The sequence below is a fragment of the Schistocerca gregaria genome, chromosome 3 (assembly GCF_023897955.1).
Source record: "Schistocerca gregaria isolate iqSchGreg1 chromosome 3, iqSchGreg1.2, whole genome shotgun sequence".
Classification (NCBI taxonomy): Eukaryota; Metazoa; Arthropoda; class Insecta; order Orthoptera; family Acrididae; genus Schistocerca; species Schistocerca gregaria.
Window position 1 is genome coordinate 664,094,299 of NC_064922.1, and position 24,741 is coordinate 664,119,039.

Genomic DNA, 24,741 nt, shown 5'->3' on the forward strand with positions numbered 1-24,741 from the left:
TGAGGCGCCAGGTGGAAATGGCATGGCAAGCCGTTCCACAGGACTACATCCAGCATCTCTACGATCGTCTCCATGGGAGAATAGCAGCCTGCATTGCTGCGAAAGGTGGATATACACTGTACTAGTGCCGACATTGTGCATGCTCTGCTCAATAAAGTTTCCCCTTCCTGGGACAATGAATTCACGGTGTTCTTATTTCAATTTCCAGGAGAGTATATGAACTTATTAGGTAGCACTAGTATCTCATTTATTGCCACAAATTTTTTTATATGAATTAGATTGTAAGCCTTATAATTTGTTTGTGTGACTATTATTATTGCAGTTATCTGAGTTATTATCTGAGCAGTTGCATCTCACTTGTCTTGTATCTCTCTATATATTATTAAGTTTGTAAGCCTTATCACTATTTATGTAAGGTTGTAAGGTATTTCTGCTTGTGTCTGTGTATGTATGGATGGATATGTGTGTGTGTGTGTGTGTGTGTGTGTGTGCGCGCGCGAGTATATACCTATCCTTTCCCCCTAAGGTAAGTCTTTCTGCTCCCGGGATTGGAATGACTCCTTACCCTCTCCCTTAAAACCCACATCCTTTCATCTTTCCTTTTCCTTCCCTCTTTCCTGACGAAGCAGCTGCCGGTTGCGAAAGCTCGAAATTCTGTGTGTGTGTTTTATTCATTGTGCCTATCTACCGGCGCTTTCCCGCTTGGTATGTCTTGGAATCTTTGTTTTTAATATATTTTTCCCATGTGGAAGTTTCTTTCTATTTTATTTACATCATCATTAACTAATATAAAACATAAATGATTGGTTTCAGGCTTCTGGGTCCACATCCAAACTGTTATACATACTCCAAAAGACTAGCAGAAAGTCTTGTATATGAAGAATCAAAAAACTTGCCAGCTGTTATTTGCCGCCCATCCATAGGTATATAAATACAATGGTTTATTTACCCATCTTGCCATTCTGTACAATATAAATGTGCAGAATAAATTTTAACTGTAATATAGTTAACTACAGTTTCAAGCATTACACCTTACTGTAATAAAATAGTATTAAATCAAATTTAAGAAGTACTGTGCTAAGTTACATAAATAAAAAAGCTGTCAAGAAATGGGAAATAAATTCTTATGGCATGATTGGGTGGGATCCCCTCAAGATGGATGTTTGGTTGCATGTTTACATGTTCGGCCAATGGGTGCCCTTTTGGCAACTTGTGCATCCTTAACCTTGATCAGCAACCATACCAGGGAAAGGGTACCTATAGTTCAACACAGAATCCAAACCATGTGCCATTCCTGCATATCTTCACATCATTGAGAGGTGAAGGTTAGAGTAAAGGCAGCATGAAAAATTATGTTGTGTTACCCACATTCAAACCTGAATCCTTAAGGTCTCCAGGATCACAGTTTACCACTATAACGCCAAACCCTGACTTTCAAAGAATATGAGAACAGCTCTTCAGACTTTCCCGGCAATCTCTTGACTTCTTGGGTTGTTGTGTGCTCTGTCGGATATCAGTGTCATTCTTGCACAACTTTCCAGTAATGTAGCTGAATTGAAACAAGGTCCCGGGAGTAGACAACATTCCATTAGAACTACTGACAGCCTTGGGAGAGCCAGTCCTGACAAAACTCTACCATCTGGTGAGCAAGATGTATGGGACAGGCGAAAAACCATCAGACTTCAAGAAGAATATAATAATTCCAATCCCAAAGAAAGCAGGTGTTGACAGATTTGAAAATTACTGAACAATCAGTTTAATAAGCCACAGCTGCAAAATACTAACACGAATTCTTTACAGACGAATGGAAACCTAGTAGAAGCTAACCTTGGGGAAGATCAGTTTGGATTCCGTAGAAATGTTGGAACACGTGAGGCAATACTGACCTTAAGACTTATCTTAGAAGAAAGATTAAGGAAAGGCAAACCTACATTTCTAGCATTTGTAGACTTAGAGAAAGCTTTTGACAATGTTGACTGGAATACTCTCTTTCAACTTCTAAAAGTGGCAAGGGTAAAATACATGAGGGAAGCAGTGGTTGGGAAGGGAGTGAGACAGGATTGTAGCCCCTACCCAATGTTATTCAATCTGTATATTGAGCAAGCAGTAAAGGAAACAAAAGAAAAATTCAGAGTAGGCATTAAAATCCATGGAGAAGAAATAAAAACTTTGAGGTTCACTGATGGCATTGTAATTCTGTCAGAGACAGCAAAGGACTTGGAAGAGCAGTTGAATGGAATGTACCGTGTCTTGAAACGAGGATACAAGATGAACATCAACAAAAGCAAAAAGAGGATAATGGAATGTAGTTGAATTAAATTGGGTGATGCTGAGGGAATTAGATTAGGAAATGAGACACTTAAAGTAGTAAAGGAGTTTTGCTATTTGGGGAGCAAAATAACTGATGATGGTTGAAGTAGAGAGGATATAAAATGTAGACTGGCAATGGCAAGGAAAGCTTTTCTGAAGAAGAGAAATTTGTTAACATAGGGTATAGATTTAAGTGTCAGGAAGTCATTTCTGAAAGTATTTGTATGGAGTGTAGCCATGTATGGAAGTGAAACATGGTCGATAAATAGTTTAGACAACAAGAGAATAGAAGCTTTCGAAATGTGGTGCTACAGAAGAATGCTGAAGATTAGATGGGTAGATCATGTAACTAATGAGGAGGTATTGAATAGAATTAGGGAGAAGAGGAGTTTGTGGCACAACTTGACAAGAAGAAGGGACCGGTTGGTAGGACATGTTCTCAGGCATCAAGGGATCACAAATGTAGCATTGGAGGGCAGCGTGGAGGGTAAAAATCGTAGAGGGAGACCAAGAGATGAATACACTAAGCAGATTCTGAAGGATGTGGGCTGCAGTAGGTACTGGGAGATGAAAAAGCTTGCACAGGATACAGTAGCATGAAGAACAGCATCAAACCAGTCTCAGGACTGAAGACCACAACAACAACAACAACAGTTGCAACCTGAGACTGCTCCTTGAGTGAACCTAGTCCAGTATTTATGTCTGTGGCCTTGCCCCTCCACCGGCAGTTGCAGGTGTTCCCTCTGCAGTCTGCGCCCACTCACTGTGACCTGCTGGCATTCCCTCTATGGTCCACACTTGTTCACTGCGACCTACTGGAGCGCTGGCATTCCATTTCCCATCCGCTGCAGTTCTGGGTGTTCCCTCTGCAGTCTGCGCCCAGCAGACCCGCTCCTGGGTGTTCCCTCTTTGGCCTGGTGTGTTTGGAGTTCTGTCTGGGTTGCCAGGCGTTCTCCCTATGGTCCTCTCCTGCTCACAGTGGTCTTCTAGAGAGTCGCCATTCCGTTTTCGGTCTACTGTGGTTCTGGGTGTTCCCTCTATGGTACGGTCTGCACCAGGTGGATCCACTCCTGGATGTTACATCTCCAGTCCAGAGAGACTGACACTCTGTCTGGGGATCGTTTTCTATATCTATGCCTTCATTTCTTCTATTCATGGAGTGCTGCAGCTGTCCCTGTTGCTCCTTTAACAGTTCTAGAGCAGGAGACTAGGCTCTTCTTGGCTGGTACCCCGTGTTGTGGTTCATTAGGCTGTCAGTTACTTTACGTCTAACAATTTCCATATAACTGTCCCAAAATCTGTGTTTGTGTGCTAGAATCTTGGTTTCATCATAATTCATAGCATGATATAGTTCTAGATAGTGTTCTGCAATGACTGATTTCATCACCTGTCTTAATTGGGTGTGCATTTGATGTTCCTTGCACTTCATATCCACTGTTCTCATCATCTGGCGCATGTAGGACATGCCACCTTGACAACCCGATCTTGCTGGATGGACAGAAAACACACTTGATGTTGAGTTTACAGAGAGGATCCTACTGATTCTGGCAGAAACAGAACCAGCATAGAGTAGGTACACCATCTCCTTTGCTTTATCTTCCTCTGTTCCAGGAACCTGTGGTGTAGTGACTGGTTGAAGTGCCATCTCAGTTTGTTTGGTAGTATATCCATTTTTGGAGAATAGTGTTTTAAGATGCTCTATTTCCATTGGCAGACTCTCTTGACCTGACAGGTTACGAGCTGTATGGACCATTGTCTTAAGAACCCAGTTCTTCTGCGCAAGGTGGTGACAGCTGCTGGCCTGCAGATATAAATCCTTGTGTGTGGGTTTTCAATACACACTGTGGCCAATTGATGAATCTGCTTTCCTTTTAACTAGTAATTCCAGAAACAGCAGCTGGGCAGTCTTCTCGAGTTCCATGGTGAACTTGATATTTGGGTGGCAGGAGTGAAATTGTTCAAGGAACTCATTGAGCCTGTAGTTCACATGAGAACAGATCATGAAGGTGTCGTCCACATACCTGAAGAAGAACGTGGGTTTATATCTGGCTGTCTCTAATGCCCACTCCTCAGACCTCTCCATAAACATGTTGGGAACCACAGGAGACAGTGGGCTGCCCATAGCAACACCTTCAGTTTGCTCATAATATTGGTTCCCACACAAGAAATATGTGGATGTCAGTGTATGCCTGAACAGGTCCAACAGAGCACCATCAAATTTTTCCACTATCAATTCTAGTGAGGCTTTCAGTGGGACCCTAGTGAACAGTGATACCACATCAAAAATATCCATGATGTTCAAATCTGTGATGCATAGTTACTCGAGGCATTGCCGGAAGTCTCCTGAGTTTCAGATATGGTGAACACATTTCTCCATATATGGAGGCAACAGATCTTTCAAGTACTTGGCTGTTGCATACATAGGTGCCCCAATATTACTGACAATTGGGTGTAAGGACACACCCTCCTTGTGTATTTTAGGCAAACCATATAGTCTAGGTGGTACTGGTGCTTTTGATGGAGTTGTCTGGTGATCTTATTGGACATCCCTGTCTCCTCCAGAAGAGCCGTGGTCTTCTTGTCCACCTTATCAGTGGGATTACACTCCAAAGTTCTTCTATATCAGGGTCCCTCAGAAGTTGGCATATTTTCTCATCATAATCCATCCACTGCAGAATGATGTATAATTCCCTTTGTCTGCCAACAGTACTACAATACTGTTGGCATCCCATAGCTTCTTGAATGCACACCTCTCCTCAGTTTTGATGTTTGATTTTGGCAGCCTGGCATTGCTGATACCCCTGCTAGTCTCTCGGCAGACTTCCTCTGCCACATTGGGTGGAAGTGTGATTGCAACTTGCTCCATTGCACTGATGGAGGATGGAGAAGACTCACACTGAGACAAACCTAAGTGGCATGCAGTTTATGACACAACCTTAAAGGTATTCAGCAAGGGTCTCAACTTTGCAGTGACACCTAGAAATGCGCCCATTTCAGGTTTCATCGGTGCAATAGAGCAAGTTCCAACCACACTTCCACCTAACGTGGCCAGGGAAGTCTGCCGAGAGACTTGCAGGGATATCACCAGTGCCAGGCCACCAAAATAGAACATCACAACTGAGGATAGGCATGGACTCAAGAAGCTCCAGGAAGACAACAGTACTGTAGTACTGCCAGCAGACAAAGGGAATTCTCCAGTCATTCTGCTGCGTGTGGACTATGATGAGAAAATACACCAACTTCTGAGGGACCCTGCACATATACCTTTGGAGTGTGACCCCACTGACAAGGTGGACAAGAAGACCAGGGCACTTCTGAAGGAGACAGCGATGTCCGATAAGATCAGCAGACCAGGCAAAAGCACCAGTACCACCTAGACTATGGTTTGCCTAAAATACACAAGGAGGGCATGCCCCTACGTCAAATTGTCAATAGTATTGGGGCACCTACGTAGCTATGGGCAGCCCACTGTCTCCTGTGGTTGCCAACATGTTTATGGAGAATTTTAGGAGAGGGAATTAGAGACAGCTAGATATAAACCCACATGCTTTTTCAGGTATGTGGATGACACCTTCATGATCTGGTCTCGTGGGAAGTACAGGCTCAATGAGTTCCTTGAACAATTTCACTCCTGCCACCCAAATATCAAGTTCACCATGGAACTGGAGAAGAATGCCCAGCTGCTGTTTCTGAATTTACTAGGTAAAAGGAAAGCAGATGGATCGATTGGCCACAGTGTGCATCGAAAACCCACACACACTGATTTATATCTGCAGGCCAGTAGCTGTGACCACCCTGCGCATAGTGCAGAAGAATGGGGTTCTTAAGATGTTGGTCCATAGAGCTCGTATCCTGTCAGGTCAAGAGAGTCTACCAATGGAAATAGAGCATCTTAAAACACTATTCTCCAAAAAATGGATATACCTCCAAACAAACTGAGATGGCACTCAAACCAGTCACTACACCACAGGATCCAGAAATAGAGCAAGATGAAGCAAAGGAGGTGGTGTACCTGCTCTATGCTGGTTCTGTTTCTGCCAGAATTAGGAGGATCCTCTGTAACCACAACAACAAGTCTGTTTTCTGTCTATCCAGCACGATGAGGGAGCTGGTGGCAAATGTTAAAGTCGACCTGGGGTTATGGAAACCATGCATTTACAATATACCTTGTCAAGGTAGCATGTCCTACATTGGCTAGATGACAAGAACAGTAGATATCAGGTGCAAGGAACATCATAGGCACACCCAATTAAGGCAGGTGATGAAATCAGCCATTGCTGAACACTGTCTAGAACTAGATAATGCCTTGAATTATGATCAAACCAATATTCTAGCACACACGCACAGGTTTTGGGACAGTGTTATAAGGGAATCAATAGAGATAAAAGTAACTGACAGTCTAATGAACCGCGACATGGGGTACCAGCTAAGCAGTGCCTGGCATCCTGCTCTGGAATTGTTAAAGGAGCAACAGGGACAGCTGCAGGACTCCACGAATAGAAGAACTGAAGGCATGGATAAAGAAAACAATCCCCAGACAGAGCACCAGGCTCTCCGGACCAAAGATGTAACGTCCAGGTTCGGGTCCGCTGGGGCAGACTGAAGAGGGAAAACCCAGACTGCAGCAGACACTCCAGAAGACCGCAGTGAGCAGGAGAGGACCACAGGAAGAACGCCTGGAAACCCAGACAGAACACCAAACTCACCAGGCCAGAGATGGAACACCCAGGAGCGGGTCTGATGGGCGTGGACCGCAGAGGGAACGCTCAGAACCACAGCGGATGAAAAACAGAACAGCAGGGGTCCAGCAGGTCACAGTGAACGGGTGCAGACTGCAGATGGAATGCTTGCAACTGAATGAGTTACATTATGAAATATCATGCAAGAACAACGCTGATATCTGGCAGAGCACCCAACAACCCAAGATGTCAATATGAGAATAGATTTAAATGCTTTCACATGACAATTTATTGCTAGTTTCAACTTTTGTTTTGTCTTTTGCTTTAAACCCAAGAGCCCATTAAACAAAAATCTTTTTATATCAATTGTGAATTATGATAGGGGTGGGTGGTACAAAAAATGGCATGGTGTTTAGCATACTTTTGTTCTTGATTGTTATCTCACCACAGGGATCTTGCCTAGTTTTGAATGACTATGGGTTTGGTTTAAGCAAGTTTGTGGCTGGTCAGTATTACCATTTCTCTGTTATTGTAAACCACTATTATACATAATTGTGGAACATTGTGTTTTGCAGAGTGCAGGTCTCTTAATTTAACCACATCTGGGTTACAGGAATATGTATTGCACCCCATCTGAATTAGTCTTGTCCAAACAAAGCAGCTCCAGCGGATCATGTGGACCACAGATTAATATTAACAACCAACAAACTAAGACATCTCCTCCACATCAAACAGCTACTGAAGACAAAACTGCCAATAGCAACAGGACATACGATGTGCTATCCAAAATTTTTGGGACTGGTGCTGCCATCTGTTGAAAACCTTACCTCTGAACTAATGGCCACCATCATCCTCGAAGTATTTCCTATCCGCACATACACAACGGTCCCAGCGTTTCGGCCACTGTTCAAACGTTTCCTGGAAGTCCTGTTCTTTGAGGGTGTTTATCACCACCAGCAATGTATCTTGAGTCCTCTCTAGAGTGTTGAACCAATGACCTTTCAACTTGAGTTTCAGTTTTGGGAATAGCGCGAAGTTGCAAGTTGCCAAATCTGGTGAGTACAGTGGGTGGAGTACAACCGCCATGTTGTTTTTTGCGAAAAAGGTCCTGGTGAGTAAGGATGTGTGACAGGGCACATTGCCGTGATGCAGCAGCCAGTTCCCTTGACGCCAAAATTCAGCCCATCACTGCACGTTTTCATGGAGCTGTCGTAAAGCTACACAGTAGTGTGTGGAATTCACTGTTTGGTTGGGTGGGATGAATTCTTTGTGCACAATTCCCTTTGTATCAAAGAACACGATGATCATGTTCTTCACTTTTCTCTTCACCTGTTTCACTTTTTTGGGTCTTGGAAAGCCCAAGCTCTTCCACTGGGATGATTGTTGATTTGTGTCTGGGTCATAACCGTAAATCCAGCTCTCGTCACAGTGATAACCCATGACAAGAAGGTTGGATCATCAGATGAGGTCTGATGAAGGTCTGTGCATACTTCAACACACTGTGCCTTCTAATTGGCAGTCAAGATCCTTGGCACAAATTTTGCAGCAACACAATGCATGCCCAATTCATGAGTCAACATTTGTTGGCATGCCCCATAACCAATACCCACTTCGTTCACAAGGTCTTGAAGGGTTCGACGTCAATCCGTATGTACTGATTGTTGTTTTGGCAACAATGTCTGGTGTTGTGCGGCTAAGAGGCCTTCCAGTATGAGCACCATCTTCAACGTCTGTATGGCAGGCCCCGAACTGAGCTTGCCACTCAAATACACGTGTATGGCTCATGCTCTGTCTCCCAAACACCTGTTGAATCATTGCAATATTCTCTGTAGCACTTTTCCCAAGATTTGCAGAGAATTTGATACACATGTGCTGTTCAGTTCACGGATACATCGTAATATCGCCATGCACCAAACACAGAGTATTACAGAAATCACTGTGAACATGCAACATCTCCTCCCAGCTGGTGCCACTCCGCACACTGAGTCATCAGATATGCAGCTCTCGCCACCTAGTGGTGCAAAGATCTACTACTCCCACTTTCCAGATGGCAGCACCAGTCCTGAAATTTTGGGTTCCACCTCTTATGTATACCAAAAGCCTTTATTATAATGAAAAAGGAAGAAAGAACTTTTCAGAAAGTTTCACCCTTCTATATTCCAAAATCAGTGATTTGATTGAATATATAATCTGTACAACGTCTCTGAAGTGGAACATTACTTTTAGATTGATCAACAGTCAAACAAGCAAAACAGCAGTTAAAGAGCTAAAAGTTAGGTGACTACCCAGTTCCCACTGAACAATACCATACAAGTAATGCCATTAAAAGAGCTGTCTCCTGCCATGATACAGAGAAAATTAACATGAAGAAACTACAACATGAGTGGTGTGGTGAAGGAGTAGCAGAACAGATACATAAAAGTCACAACAATCTAAGGCACAAGAGCGTTCTTCTGTACAAGAAGCTACCTGGAAGCTTAAAACCTGTTCAGAATGGATTCAGGTGCAAATTAAATCAATGCTACAGGAAGATTGTTTTGATTTTTTAGTAGAATCGATGAGCATTAGCATGAAATAGAAGTTTTATGTTGTTTGTAAATGTAATATGCTTCTCTACATTTAATTTTAATCTCATTTACTTGTTTTGAGCCACAGAAAAGCGCAACAAAAAGACTCTCACAATTAAAGCTTTCGACCATTAAGACCTTCACCATCAATAGATGACACTCTCTCTCTCTCTCTCTCTCTCTCTCTCTCTCTCTCTCTCTCTCTCTCTCTCTCTATGCAACTCACACACATGGGGCAATCTCAGGCAAGTGGACCACCCTGTTGCTGAACTCACTGCCAAATATGATATCCATGCTTCACAGCCTCTGCCATATGTATCCTTCCCAACAACACCAGCTTTTCTGAATTGTGCTGGTGGGAACTTGCCTTGCAATACATGCTACATTCCCGTAACTGTCCTGGCCTCAACCTTCGTTAGTCACTGTCCTAACGCATCCAGCCCCTTCCCTGTTCCCATTTCAGCACTACACAGCCATCTTTCCACCATCACACCCAGTCTTTTTATTTCTCTCCTTTGACCCTACAACTCCCTAACTCCCTCCCCCCCCCCCCCCCCCCCCCCCAAACGTCTTCCCTGCCCTCCGACTAACCTGCAACACTACACTGCTCGCCACACCCACCATATTATCGCTCCCTCTCCCTGCCCGAGCCTCCTCCTTACTCTCGACCAGTACCCACTCCCATCAGGCACTGGCGGTGCTGCTGCTTGCAGTGTGGTTTCAGTTGCCTGAGACTGCAGTCGTGTGTGTGTGAGCTGTGGTTTTGTGCATGTGTGTGTGTGTGTGTGTGTGTGTGTGTGTGTGTGTGTGTGTGTGTGTGTGTGTACACTGTTGTTGTATTTACAAGTGTGACAACTTACTGTCTTTGGTATACATATGTACTGTGTATCATACTATAATCCCTTTCACTTGTGACTGATGGTTTCAGGTAGAAACCTTTGTGAGAGTAATGAGTTACTATAAATTATGTGCATCTTACATTACTGAATAATTTAAAAAAAAAACATATGTTTGTTTGTAGCTTTAATACATACAGTTCTCCTGTGAGTTGTCCCATATTTGTGTGTAATAGCACACTGTAAAATCTCTGGGATCTGTGAAATTCAAAATCACTTCAAGTGAAAAAAATGATGAAATGAGAAATTGGCAAGCTCAAGAAACCTGCTATGTTTGTAATAATGTTTGATTTACCTGCTTTGGTAGAGAAAATTTAGGCAGATGTCCTGCATTTGAAAGTAAGCATATGTATAGCAAAGCTTTCTAGAGTTTTAGGTATCACTGAAACTTTGTAAGTACACTGTTGCAGAATAGTTGGCATCTATCTACATATGTGTCTACATATACTGGCAACCACTCTGAAGTGCATGGTACTTAGTTAGCACTGTACATCATATTACAGTTTCTTCATGCTTGTGCTGCAAACTTAACACAGGGAGAATGAATGATTTAAATGCTTCAGTGCATGCTGTAATTCGTCTAATCTTTTCTTCATGGTCCCTCTGGGTGCAAATTGTGAGGGACTGAAGTAAATTTCTAGATTCTTTACTTGCCACTGGTTCTTGAATCTTTGTGAGTAGGCTTTTCTAGGATAAGTGACACCTATTTTCAAGAACCTACCAATTCAGGTCTTTCTGCATTTCCATGATGCTCTCCTGTGAGTCAGGCATACCTGTGACCATTCATACTGCCCTTCTTTGAATATGTTCAGTTTATTCTGTTACTCCTATTTGGTATGGGTCCCACACACTTGAGTAATATTGTAAGAGGGGACTCGCAGCAGTTTTGTAAAAAGTTATCTTTGTAGACTGACTACATTTTCCCAGTATCCTAAAAATTAGCTAAAGTTTTCAATCTGATTTACCTGCTGTTGAATGCAAGTGATCATTCCACTTCATATCCATACAAATTGTTATATCTAGGTATTTGTGTATGTTAACTGGCTCTAGTTGTAACTCATTGATATTGTAGTCATAGTACTTTATGCATATTGTGAAATACACTATTTTATATTTCTGTACATTCAAAGCAGGGGCTTAGTTTTGCACTGATTTCATATCTTATAAAGACCTAGGTGAACATTTGTGTAACTTTTTCCAGACAGTATGTTATCGTAGATGATTGCACCAGCTGCAGAAAGTCTGAAGTTATTATCAGTATTGTCTGCCAGGTCATCAGTATACAACATGAACAGGAAGAGTCCTGAAACACACTTTCCTGGGGCACACCTGAAGTTATATTTACATCTTTTGATGACTTATCCAAAATAGCATGAAGCACCCTCCCTACCAAGAAACCCTCAAACAGTCACAAATATTGTTTGATGCCATAAATGTTCATACTTTCATTAATAGGTGTTGGTTTGATAATGTGTCAAATGCTATCCAGAAATCAAGAAATACTGCACCAAGTCTGATTGTTTTGAGCCATTGCTTTCAGGATTCGTAAGAGGAAAGTGTAAGTTGGGCTTCACAGGATTGGTATTTCCAAAATCCATGCTAGTTGGCACACAGGAGGCCATTCTGTTTGAGACACCTCATTGAATTTGAGCTCAGAAAATATTCTAAGATTATGCAACAGATAAATGTAAATGATACACTATGGTAATTTTGTGGAGCACTTCTGCTACCCTTCTTGTAGATAGGTGTGGCTGACCTTTACTTTTCCTGTAGATAGGTATGACCCATGCTTTTTTCCTTCTTTAGAATTAAAAAGGGATTTAATGTTTTTCTCTGACACTAATGTCTATACCACACATCTGTGCAGCGCTGAGAGAATTATACTAAGTCCATACTCCTAGATCCTCTTTTATACAGAAACATTTAAAAATAGAGTTCAACATTTCTGCTTTTCCTTTTCTACCCTCAATTCCAGTTCCTATGTCATTCATGAATGTCTGAATGTTTACTTTGTTGCCAAGTGGCTTTCCATATGAGCTGAATTTCCTTGGATTTCACAAGAGGCCTTTCGATAAGATTCTGCTAAATTTATCATTGAAGGATTCGCACATTGCCTTTTTGACAGCCAGACATGTTTTGTTTAGCATTTCTCTGTCTGTGACCCTATTCTTTGTTTTACACCCACTGTGTTGTAGACACTTGTTTCCTTTGAAGTTTCTATACTATGGAGGATCCTTCCCACAATAAATTGTTCTGCTGGATACATATCTACCAGTACCTAGTTAGAAATTGTTCTAATCTTGAGCAACAGTTACTCTAGATGCTAAATATTTCAAGTTCCTCCTTCAAAAGACACTACTACCTCTTTAGCTAATTTATTGGACATATCAGTGTTGATTTTTGTAAGCATTGTTGCTGCAAGTGCTTTGTGGCCATTGATACCAGTTTTAATGTAGAATATGGAAATAGCAATATGACATAGTTAGGAACTGTAATAGGATGAGTGTAAATCGAAAATCTGGCAGGTACTATTAGAAATCTAACATTCATGTAACATCAAAAACGCTGTATGTTAGTGGCTGATTGAATTTTCAAAATTTGCCTCTAACAGTAATGTCTGTGTGATATTTTTTTTATTCAAATGTTTCAGTGACACCAGTTTTCAATGAGCCATTGACAGGATGGGTCGACAATCTCAATGGTCCTGTTGGTATTCTGGTTGGTGCAGGAAAGGGAGTTATTCGCTCCATGCTTTGTGGACCAGATTTTTGTACTGAAATTATACCTGTTGACATAGCGGTCAATGGAATTATAACAGCTGCATGGGATACAGCAGTCAGAAGGTTAGCTATGAAATGTGAAAATGATTTATAAAATAATACTTGTGTGACTACCCAACTGTTGTCTTAAATTAATGCTTTCATTGACCTATGAGTTGCAGGGGCCAAACAATCATCCAGCCACTGCTCTTTATTGTATATCAATTTTTACTTTGAGAACATAGTAGTATTACACATTGCCTGCAGCAGATTAGCTGCAGCGTGGAAACATAATTTCCTGCCTGCCAACTGACTTTTTAATTTTACTAAGACCATCTTAATAAGGTGACAAGGGCACAGACCTCTCGTGTTTATGTGATCTAGTGAAAGCAAAGGCAACTATAGATGTATTGTGAGGCAAAAATGACATCTTTAACTCATTTGAACATCCATAGTTTGGCTTTCAGTCTCCTGACTCTCTTGCAAAACTAATACTTCTACTGCTTGTACATATCTCTATGTAGATCTGACCATCCAAGCTATAAAGGTTTCCAGTTCTTTTTGTATGCTCTTTAGTTTTGCCATCAAATGTTGCCCTTCTCATAGTAGGCCTATGGGTTTATTATTAGGGAAATACATTTGCTAGTGAGGAAGTACTGTTTAGGTGTCCACCTAAAACCTCTGAGGAAATGGAGAAAATGGTCCACTAGTTGTTGCCCCCAACAGCATTACATACTGATTCCTATGATTGTTATTTTGAACTTTCCCTTAGCATGGCAATGTTGTTCTCAAACATTATTCACTTATGTTCACAAGTTTTCCTTGGTTCAAATCAAGTATTGTAGTTTAGTACTAATATTTGCATGAAATGGTCTGAAAGAAGGCTGTTTATGACTCAAGGTAAAAACAGAAAATATAAACATTAGTTATAACAGTTTAAAAAAACACTGGGTTTGTAAACTGCAAGTAAGTCTAGCCCCCACTTATAAAACTTCAGATGTAGGAAGTTTCATATCCTCGGTCCCCAAAACCATATTTTAATAAATAAAACTGTGAAATGATTAAAATAACAACTACATCACTGTAAAATATAGTAAATATTATTTTTATTAATTATGTCTTTCATTCTCAGAAATTTTAGTTGCAGCATTGTGCACCCTTTTTGTGCTGAAGACAGTCTTAATGTGGAGTAATGAATGTAATTTCTCCTTATGGTATTGTAATGATGTACATCATTGTTCTTTTTGAATGGCAGTGTATTATTTTCAACAAAATTCATCTATACTAATAATAAAATCGTAAAACCATTGTATCTGTCTGTTTGTTTGAATGTTCTAATCTCCAAAACTACTAGGCGAATTTTCATGGGGTTTTCACATGTAACTTGAGTGTAGTTTGGGACAATGCATAGGCTTTATTTCTTAAAAATCAGATCACAGGAAGAAAAAGATATTGTGATTTAAAGATTTATATTAAATTGTCTGCTCAGCTAAGTACAGTAGTTCAAATGTTTAATCATCATGACTTTGTACACCATAGAAACAATAGATGATGCTGTTAATATTTCTTACTCAGTGACAGATGTATTTTTAGGAGCTTGCATCAGTGACAGCATGTATCACAGTAGTACCTTTATGAATACAAAATAATAGCAAATTTACATGGTTAGGATATATGGATTCACAGATTTCTCTTTGTGTGTTAAAAACTGAATGACATTGCTCTGCTTCTTTCAGTAGGTTTTATTTATATTGGCCTTATTTCCTAGGAAAGTTTTTTACCCCAGTAACAGAAGTATTTTCAGAAGTTTACATCAGTGACAAATTAAGTGCCACAATCTCACCTTTATGAATAGAAAATAACATTGAATTTACTTGACTAACACATACAGATTTACTGATTTCGCATTGTATATTAAAACCTTGATGACATTGCTTTGCTTCTTTTGACAGTTTTTTATTTATATTCTTTGTTAGGAAAAGTGAATGTATTATGTTTGCTTTGTGATTGAGGTACCTACTAATTACAAGTTGATTTTGTTTGTTAACAAATAAAAACACTTACAAAACAGTTGAGTTTTCGTGAATATACCAGATCAGCTAAAAGACTGAGTCCTATGTGGTCTCAAGAAGATAATGATGTGAAAGTTGTTGCAGCTTGGAAACATCAGGCTTTGACTTGCTCTTTAAACACTCCTTCTGAGAGCGATACATGACATAACTCTAATTGAGAGTATCATACAATATCTTGCCCCTCAGAAACCTTCACTCATGTAGGCTTAAAGTTACTTCTCTTCCACATAACATAAGATAAGCAGATATTTTGATATGAAGTGGCACAGGTAAGCGAGTTTTCATACCTTGATTCCCTATTATGCCTAACAGTTTAACATCACACTTTAAATATTTACAATTCCCAGTGAACTTATGTTATGCTATGACTGCAAACAAAGCACGAGACTAGAAGCTAAATGTTGGGGGAAAGGGGCGGGTGAACATTAGTGTCAGTTACTTTTCACACGGTCAGTTCTACATTGCCCTCCACTGTGTTAGTGAAGCAAACAGGCTCTTTGTTTACGTGCCAAATCATTATACCTCAAACATTGTACAATATACAAAGAACCTTTATAAGTCAAAAATAAACTCCGAGTATGGAGTCTCAGGCATAGTTATAGATAGATACTCACTTAGTGGGGAAATAAATATATTGTGAATCAGTAGTCAGAATTCCCAATACCTTAAACAGTTGGCTACAAGATGATCATGGATGAGCACTGGATATTACTCTTGCAGTGTTACATGTATCACTGGTGCAGCACTCCTAGATGTAGAGAACTGAATATGTTGTGTCTTTTAAAATACTTACATATTTTGAAGAATACATACATATTGTGAAGAAATAAAGCCTATGCATTGTCCCAAACTACACTCAAGTTATCTGTGAAAACCCCAGGAAAATTCACCTAGTAGTTTTGGAGATTAGAACATTCAAACAAACAGGCAGACACAATGGTTTTACGATTTTATTATTAGTATAGATGAAGTTTGTTGAAAATAATACACTGCCATTCAAAAATAACAATGATGTACATCATTACAATACCATAAGGAAAATTTACATTCAATACTCCACATTAAGACTGTCTTCAGCACAAAAAGGGTGCACAATGCTGCAACTAAAATTTTTGATAATGAATGACTTAATTTAATAATATTAATATTTACTATATTTTACAGTGACATAGTTGTTATTTTAAACATTTCACAGTTTTGTTTATTAAAATATGGTTTTGGGGATCGAGGATAGGAAACTTCCTACCCCTGAAGTTTTATAAGTGGGGGCTAGATTTACTTCAAGTTTACAAAACCAGTGTTTCTTTATGTATGTATGACTGGATTAATTACAGTACTAGTGTCATCTACAAAGACAATTAATTTTGCTTGTATATTAAATGGAAGATCATTTACATATATGAGGAACAACAATGGACCTAAGATAACCTTTGGGGACCCCATATGTGGTTCTCCCCAGTCAAAATAATAGCCCTGGGCTACATTTGTTGAATTACTATGAACAAATTTCTGTATTTTTTGGTTGGATATGACATTATCCATTGGTTGGCTATACCATTAATCTTATAAATCTTCATTTAAATGCATAATCAGAATTAAATGCCTTACATAGAGAGATAGAAAATACACACTGGCACTATTTTCTTATTTAATGCTTGTAAAATTTGGTGAGTGAACACCTAAATGACATTCTCAGTAGAGCAATCTTCCAAAACACAAAGTGTGATTTGCTAAGGTTTGATACTGTTCTAGAATACATCACCATCTCAAAAATTTTGGAAAATGATGTCAGCAGTGAAATGGGTTGCTAGTTATTGACATCTCTCTTACCAGCCTTTTTAAAGAAGGGTTGTATAACATTATATTTAAGCCTCTCTGGAAAAATACCTTGAGTTAATGATGTATTAAAATTTCTGTATCTATATCTACACCTACATCTGTATCTACATCTATACTATGGTCTGTGAACTACTGTGAAATGCATGGCAGAATGTACATCCCACTGTACCAGTTATCAGGGCTTTTCTCATTCCTTTAACTTAAGGATGCGGGAAAAATTATTGTTTAAATACCTCTGTGCGCACTGTAATTAATCTAATCTTATCCTCATGATCTCTGTGTGAGTGATATATCGGGAGTTGTAACATATTCTTAGAGTCATCACTTAAAGCTGATTCTTGAAATTGTATTAGTAGACGTTCACAGGATAGTTACTGCCTATCTTCAAGAGTCTGCCAGTCCATTCTTTCGACATCTCGGTGACACTCTCCCATGGATTAAACAAATCTGTGACCATTCATGCTGCCCTACTCTCCGTGTGTTCAATATTAGCTGTTAATCTTGTTTGGTATGGGTCACACAAGTGATTTGTACGCAGTCTCCGTTGGAGATTTCTTCCACATGCAAGTGAACAACAGTAGAGAACACATGCACAAACATAGAACAATCTTGTTTGGTATGGGTCACACAAGTGATTTGTACGCAGTCTCCGTTGGAGATTTCTTCCACATGCAAGTGAACAACAGTAGAGAACACATGCACAAACATAGAAATAATCCATGTACTGATACAGGCAGTTGCTCACAATAAGTGTGAACATGATACGAGAGGAAATTATAAAGTGCACTTATAAAGTGGATGGCTCCCTAGACAGCACGGCAGATGCTGTGCCTTGTGCACAAGTCGTGTGGCCCACTGCAGGCGGCCTCTAGTGTGTGGGCTGTGCAGATGCTGTTGGCAGAATATTCAAAGTGTAGTGCACTGACAGCCTAATGCCATGGCGCATATCCAAATATGATTACAGGATTACAGCATCCTTGAGTCGTTGGGAAAAGGGCACTCTCCCAATGCAGATGTCAGAATGACTTTTGAAACATCCATGGCCTCTGTGACAGACACTGCAGGTGATGATGGTAGTGGTAGCAAAGAGAGATTCGGGATGGGAACCAGTGAGTAGGGGCAGAAGTGGCATCGTTGTGGACACACACATCGGAACTGGCACATCTGTGGATGCACGGGGCGACCACCTCCTCATCAAATACCATAAGAGAAGACCAGTAACAAGGGTACTGGTAGCATCTTGATGTCCAGTTCCTCAACACGATGGAACTGTACCAATAGTGAAGGTACTGGCTGCTCTGTTGGGGGTGCCAGGGATGCTGGTTTTGAAGAGCCTGAAGGTACTGGCTCAGCTGGCAGCAGAGTAGCCAGCGGCAGCGAAGCATCATGGGAAAGCCTGGCAGCAGGCACCTGTGGGCTACACCCTGGAGAAGAGGCAGGAGGTGGCAACATCCACAAGCAGGGTGGGTCTGCCCTCACAGTGGTGATGCCCGTGAGGCCGGGCCAGGCACTGAGGGTGGGGGAGGCAGTGGCAGACCCAGCACCCTCACTGTAGTATAAGTATGAAGCTGTAGCCATGGAGCTCCACTTGCTTATCACTGGTGAGCCTCATATAGAGCAAGCAGCCTTGGCAGCTGTAGACTTTGGCCAGAATCCACATCAGTTGGGAGCCAAACCCCTGAGCCTGGAAGAAGGAGGCAGGAGCAAATCGTGATGAGAGCTGCGCTGATGGGCATTGGTGGGCAGGATGTGTGGTTGGTGACCGTGGAGCATCTTGGCCAGTCTCTGATCCTCCACCAGTGTAAACGTGTAGGAAGTCAAGAGACGTGATAATAATAATGAGCGAATGGCATTGGTGGTCGGGAGACCCCTCGCGGGGCGGTTCGGCCGCCACTCCACAAGTTCCTTAACGCCACTACGGTGACTTGCGAGTGAATGAGGATGAAATGATGATGAAAGACACACAACACCCAGCCATCTCGAGGCAGAGAAAATCCCTGACCCCGCCAGGAATCGAACCCGGAACCCTGTGTGCGGGAAACGAGAACGCTACCGCAAGACCACGAGCCACGGACAGGAGACATGTTAAGGTGGTGTTTATGGATGAGTCCATGATGTACTTTTACATTTGAACCTTGAACATGCAGACGAGATGTTCTGCCTCACAGTTAAGAGTGAGGTGACAAGGTGAGCAGTTGTGACGAATGCCTTGATGTGCACAAAAATCGTGGAAGGCCTGAGACACAATCTATGGACCATTATCTGTTACAAGCAATAAGCCACTCCTTCAACAGAAAATTTTTTGGAGAAGGCCTGAATCATAGCCATGGCTGATGTCAAAGAATGGTGGATAATTTATTACATTAGAGAAATTAGAAAAAATTGTTAGATAAATTTAGAGAAAGCATCAACAACTACACATGGGCACTGTGGTGTGGTCCATGGAGAGAACATCTGTTGGGTAGCACACTGTGAGCAGGCCACGACAATATGTACAGTGTCACTTTTGATGCCAGGCCAAAGCATTTGCCAAAGGGCCAATACCTTGGTACTCAAGACTCCCCAATGTCCCTGATGTATGAGATGAAGCAGGTCTTGCCCATATGGTAACCAGGATCACAACCCTAGGCAACAGTCCATCTGTGGATAAAAATACTGAAAGGCAGTGACAGAGGACAAAATAGTTACACAAAGGATCAGGAGCCCTGCCTAGAGGGCTGTCCGGCCAACCATGCTGAATGAGGTGAACAAGCTGATTCAAAATCAGATGGGCAGTGACAGCAGCTGTGATCTGGGAGCCCATAATAGGAAACCCTTCCACTGTATATTCCACCTCTACATCTAAGTGAAATCCAGGGAGTACATCCTGATCAAAAATAGAATCAGATCTCATCAGAAGCCAGGAGAGTGCATCGGTGTTGGCATGTTGTGTGGGAGGCTGAAAATGTATTTCATTGTTTTATCAAAACAGAAACAAGTCCCGATGCTTGAGGCAATGAGCTTGTTTGTCAGGCAGTGAAGCAGAATGATTAAACAACAAAACCAAGGCCTTGTGATCAGCAATGAGGTGGAACTTAGACTCTGAGAAGAACACATAAAACTTCATGGGACATAGATGATAGCAGATGCTTCCTATCCAACTTGAGAGTAGCACGGCTGAACAGAGTTGACCATTTTTGACATGTAAGCTATCAGAAGTTTGGAGACATCCTCATATAGATGCATTACAATGACCCCAAGTCCATACTGAGAGGTGTCCATAGCCAATACCAGGTATAGCTAGGATGGGAGGTAGCCAGACAAGGAGCAGAATGCAATTTACACTCCTGGAAATGGGAAAAAGAACACATTGATACCAGTGTGTCAGACCCACCATACTTGCTCCGGACACTGCAAGAGGGCTATACAAGCAATGATCACACGCACGGCACAGCGGACACACCAGGAACCGCGGTGTTGGCCGTCGAATGGCGCTAGCTGCGCAGCATTTGTGCACCGCCGCCATCAGTGTCAGCCAGTTTGCTGTGGCATACGGAGCTCCATTGCAGTCTTTAACACTGGTAGCATGCCGCGACAGCGTGGACGTGAACCGTATGTGCAGTTGACGGACTTTGAGCGAGGGCGTATAGTGGGCATGCGGGAGGCCGGGTGGACGTACCGCCGAACTGCTCAACACGTGGGGCGTGAGGTCTCCACAGTACATCGATGTTGTCGCCAGTGGTCGGCGGAAGGTGCACATGCCCGTCGACCTGGGACCGGACCGCAGCGACGCACGGATGCACGCCAAGACCGTAGGATCCTACGCAGTGCCATAGGGGACCGCACCGCCACTTCCCAGCAAATTAGGGACGCTGTAGCTCCTGGGGCATCGGCGAGGACCATTTGCAACCGTCTCCATGAAGCTGGGCTACGTTCCCGCTCACCGTTAGGCTGTCTTCCGCTCACGCCCCAACATCCTGCAGCCCGCCTCCAGTGGTGTTGCGACAGGCGTGAATGGAGGGACGAATGGAGACCTGTCGTCTTCAGCGATGAGAGTCCCTTCTTCCTTGCTGCCAATGATGGTCGTATGCGTGTTTGGTGCCTTGCAGGTGAGCGCCACAATCAGGACTGCATACGGCCAAGGCACACAGGGCCAACACCCGGCATCATGGTGTGGGGAGCGATCTCCTACACTGGCCGTACACCTCTGGTGATCATCGAGGGGACACTGAATAGTGCACGGTACATCCAAACCGTCATTGAACCCATCGTTCTACCATTCCTAGACCGGCAAGGGAACTTGCTGTTCCAACAGGACAATGCATGTCCGCATGTATCCCGTGCCACCCAACGTGCTCTAGAAGGTGTAAGTCAACTACCCTGGCCAGCAAAATCTCCGGATCTGTCCCCCATTGAGCATGTTTGGAACTGGATGAAGCATCGTCTCACGCAGTCTGCACGTCCAGCACGAACGCTGGTCCAACTGAGGCGCCAGGTGGAAATGGCATGGCAAGCCATTCCACAGGACTACATCCAGCATCTCTACGATCGTCTCCATGGGAGAATAGCAGCCTGCATTGCTGCGAAAGGTGGATATACACTGTACTAGTGCCGACATTGTGCATGCTCTGCTCAATAAAGTTTCCCCTTCCTGGGACAATGAATTCACGGTGTTCTTATTTCAATTTCCAGGAGTGTAGATTTCAGAAGTGTGAATACATACTCACATGCCCACATCCACTTAAAAGGAACATTCTAGTGCAGCAGCTTGTGGAGGGGATGGACCAACGTGACCACACCCAGAATAAATTTGTGTTAGTAAGACAAATTACCTAAAAGTGCTTGGAGTTCTTTGAAATTTTTAGGGCAGGCAGACCTGTGATTATGGTGATGTGATAATGTAAAGGCTTAACACGATCCTGACAAACCTCAACCTCAAATACACAATAGATGGCTGAAAAGTGTTACCGGACCAAGTTGTATTTCAAACCTGCAGCGTTTAAGACTATAAACAAAGTGCTTAAGTTACATGAATGTTCTTCTGTAGATGCATTCATCATGACAGTGTCATTGAGATTGTTGCTGCACGCCAGAATGGACATCGTCAGTTGTTCCAAAAAAGCTGAAAGATCACTGGGACGATAGCGACCTGAATGGGGGGTGCTGATGCTGATACAGTCCAAAGGGCATGTTAATCAAAAGGAACTGTTTGAAATCCTCATTCAATGGAACCTGTAAATGTACTTCGGATAAATCAGTTTTGGAGAAAAACTTGCCCCTGATTAGTTTAACCAATAATTCATCTGGGTAGGGCAAAGGGTACATGTCAATGACAGACTGGTATTAACTGAAATTTTAGTTACTGCAGAGGTGAAGCTAATCAGTAGGTTATTGACAGTCATTAGGGTTGTGCCCACTCACTCAGTGTAATAGGCTGATGACCTGCAATGATGTCAGTCTCTCCAATTCTGATTTTACTCATTCACACGAAGCCAGCAGAATAGAGCACACACAGAAAAAGTGCAGTAGTTTTCATGGTATTGTGGGCTGCAAAATTAGTGTCACAAACTGACCAATCCAAGAAAACAGATGACAACTTAGAACACAGAGAATCTGACTGTTGGTAAAGAACATCATTGGAAATGAGATGTACCGTATCAGAGATGAAAAAACCAAAAGCGTTCAAAGCATCCAGATCAAATAAATCTAGTACCAGCATCATTCACTACCATAAAGCCAAAGAACAAACAACAGATTCACACATACTGAGAGCTGTAAATTGCCCCAAAATTGGAATGTACTGTGTGTTGTAACACACCAAACGTTGAGTAATTGGAGACAATACCAGAGATCCCAAATCCACTTAAAATTATGACTTCAGTAAAGTCACGGCTGCACCCATGTTCACTTGCAGACTGAACCCTTTGTCCATCACTCACACTTTGATAAAACAGTTTATTATGATTCATAAGCATTTGAGACACACAATTAACATCCATATCCATGTCCACTGTAGGGGGCTGAGGAATGATGCAATGTTATATGTCCTTTTTTCCTATAGTTGTTGCAGGTTACCTAACATGTAGGGCACATGGCCCTGTCATGTTGCACAAAACAGTATGGGCAGAGCACTGCCATTGCTGCAGTGGTTGTTTGGCACATCACAATCCATTACATCCCAGAGGCCATGTTTGCACAGATGCAACATCGTCCTCCCCCTTGAGAACTGACGATCACCCAATGATCAGGAACAGGAGTCATGGCGGCAATGTCACACCAAGCCTCAATCTTATCACCATAAGGATGAAATACTTCAAAAAATTGAGCAATGTTTAACACCTGTGCCAAAGATTGCACTTAAGTGCATATTGCTGCACTTCCTTGTCAGGAATCAACAGAATGATGGTGTCAGGCACCATAAAATCGGCACAGGAATTATGATGAGCATTGGTAACAAACTGACATTTGTGACTGAGGCTCTGTAGTTCAGCCACCCAAGTCCTGTAAGATTGGTGGGGCTGTTTATGACAAGAATAGACCTCTACATACACTGGCATGATGTGTGTGTCTACAATGATAATTGACCAACAACTTACACATTTCATCAAAAAAAAATGTGATGCAGGTTCCTGGAGCAGGGCTAACTGGCACAACAACTGGTAGATCCAAAGAAGAATACAAGAAAGGAATAAAGCCTTACACAAGTTTGGATCAGTGACGCCAGAAATGAAGAACTGTTGCTGAAGCTGCTTCTTGTAAGCCTCTCAGTCTTCAACCACATCATTGTAAGGAGGAAAGGATGGTGGATACACTGACATCGTGGAAACCCGCATAGTCAGTGTGGCCAACAAGTATGTGATAGCAATTGTAAGAGCTACTGCTGCTTGAGGAGAGATTGGAGCACTGCCTCAATGGACAGGAGAACTGAAGAAACAATCAAATATAAGGGTATGTGGAAATGCACCACACTCATCGCCAATTGTATTGTACTGTAAGACACAAACGACAGCACAGTGACAGTGAACCAAAGTTTGTTTTTCTTCCACATACAAGAAAATAGCAGTTGTGGACATAGATACAGAGAAACAGTCCAGGTACTGATACAAGCAGATGCTGACAATAAGTATGAACGCAGTATGAGAGCGACTGTGTGCTGCACTGCACTTATGGACTGGAAGGCTCTGTTAGGTGGCATGGAAAATGCTGTACTATGTGCACAAAGCATGGGGACCACAGCAGGCTGCCTCTGGTGGCTGGCCCATGCAGATGCCATTGGCGAATATTCGAAGTATAGCATGCTGGTGGCCTGGTGCCATGGCACGTATTCAAGTATTGTATACAGGGTTGTAGCATCTACGAATAAACCAAATCTGCTACCTACGTTACCCACAACTGAGCCTACATAATTGTTCCAGTTCATATCCCTACTAAATTTAACCCATGTATTTAAATGAGTTTACAGATATTTTATTCGTAGGATACTATGTTTTCCATTTTGTGAAGTGCACTATTATTTTATTTTTAAACATTTAAAGGGAGTTGACCATCATTGCACCACTTTAAAATTTTATCAAGGCCTGACTGAATGTTTGTACTGCTTTGTTCAGATCTTACTTTGTTGTGGATAACTGCATCATCTG

General features: G+C 42.0%; 1 protein-coding gene across 3 annotated transcripts in view; it reads left to right on the plus strand.

Moving 5' to 3' along the window:
• The window catches only part of LOC126355070 (putative fatty acyl-CoA reductase CG5065), a 281,962-nt gene that overhangs the window by 195,780 nt on the left and 61,441 nt on the right, over positions 1-24,741 (plus strand). For all 3 annotated transcript variants that reach the window (XM_050005239.1, XM_050005241.1, XM_050005240.1), the window contains exons 6-7: positions 814-923; positions 13,103-13,295. In XM_050005239.1, coding sequence (XP_049861196.1) covers positions 814-923; positions 13,103-13,295 — 303 coding nt within the window. The remainder of the gene's footprint in view (positions 1-813; positions 924-13,102; positions 13,296-24,741) is intronic.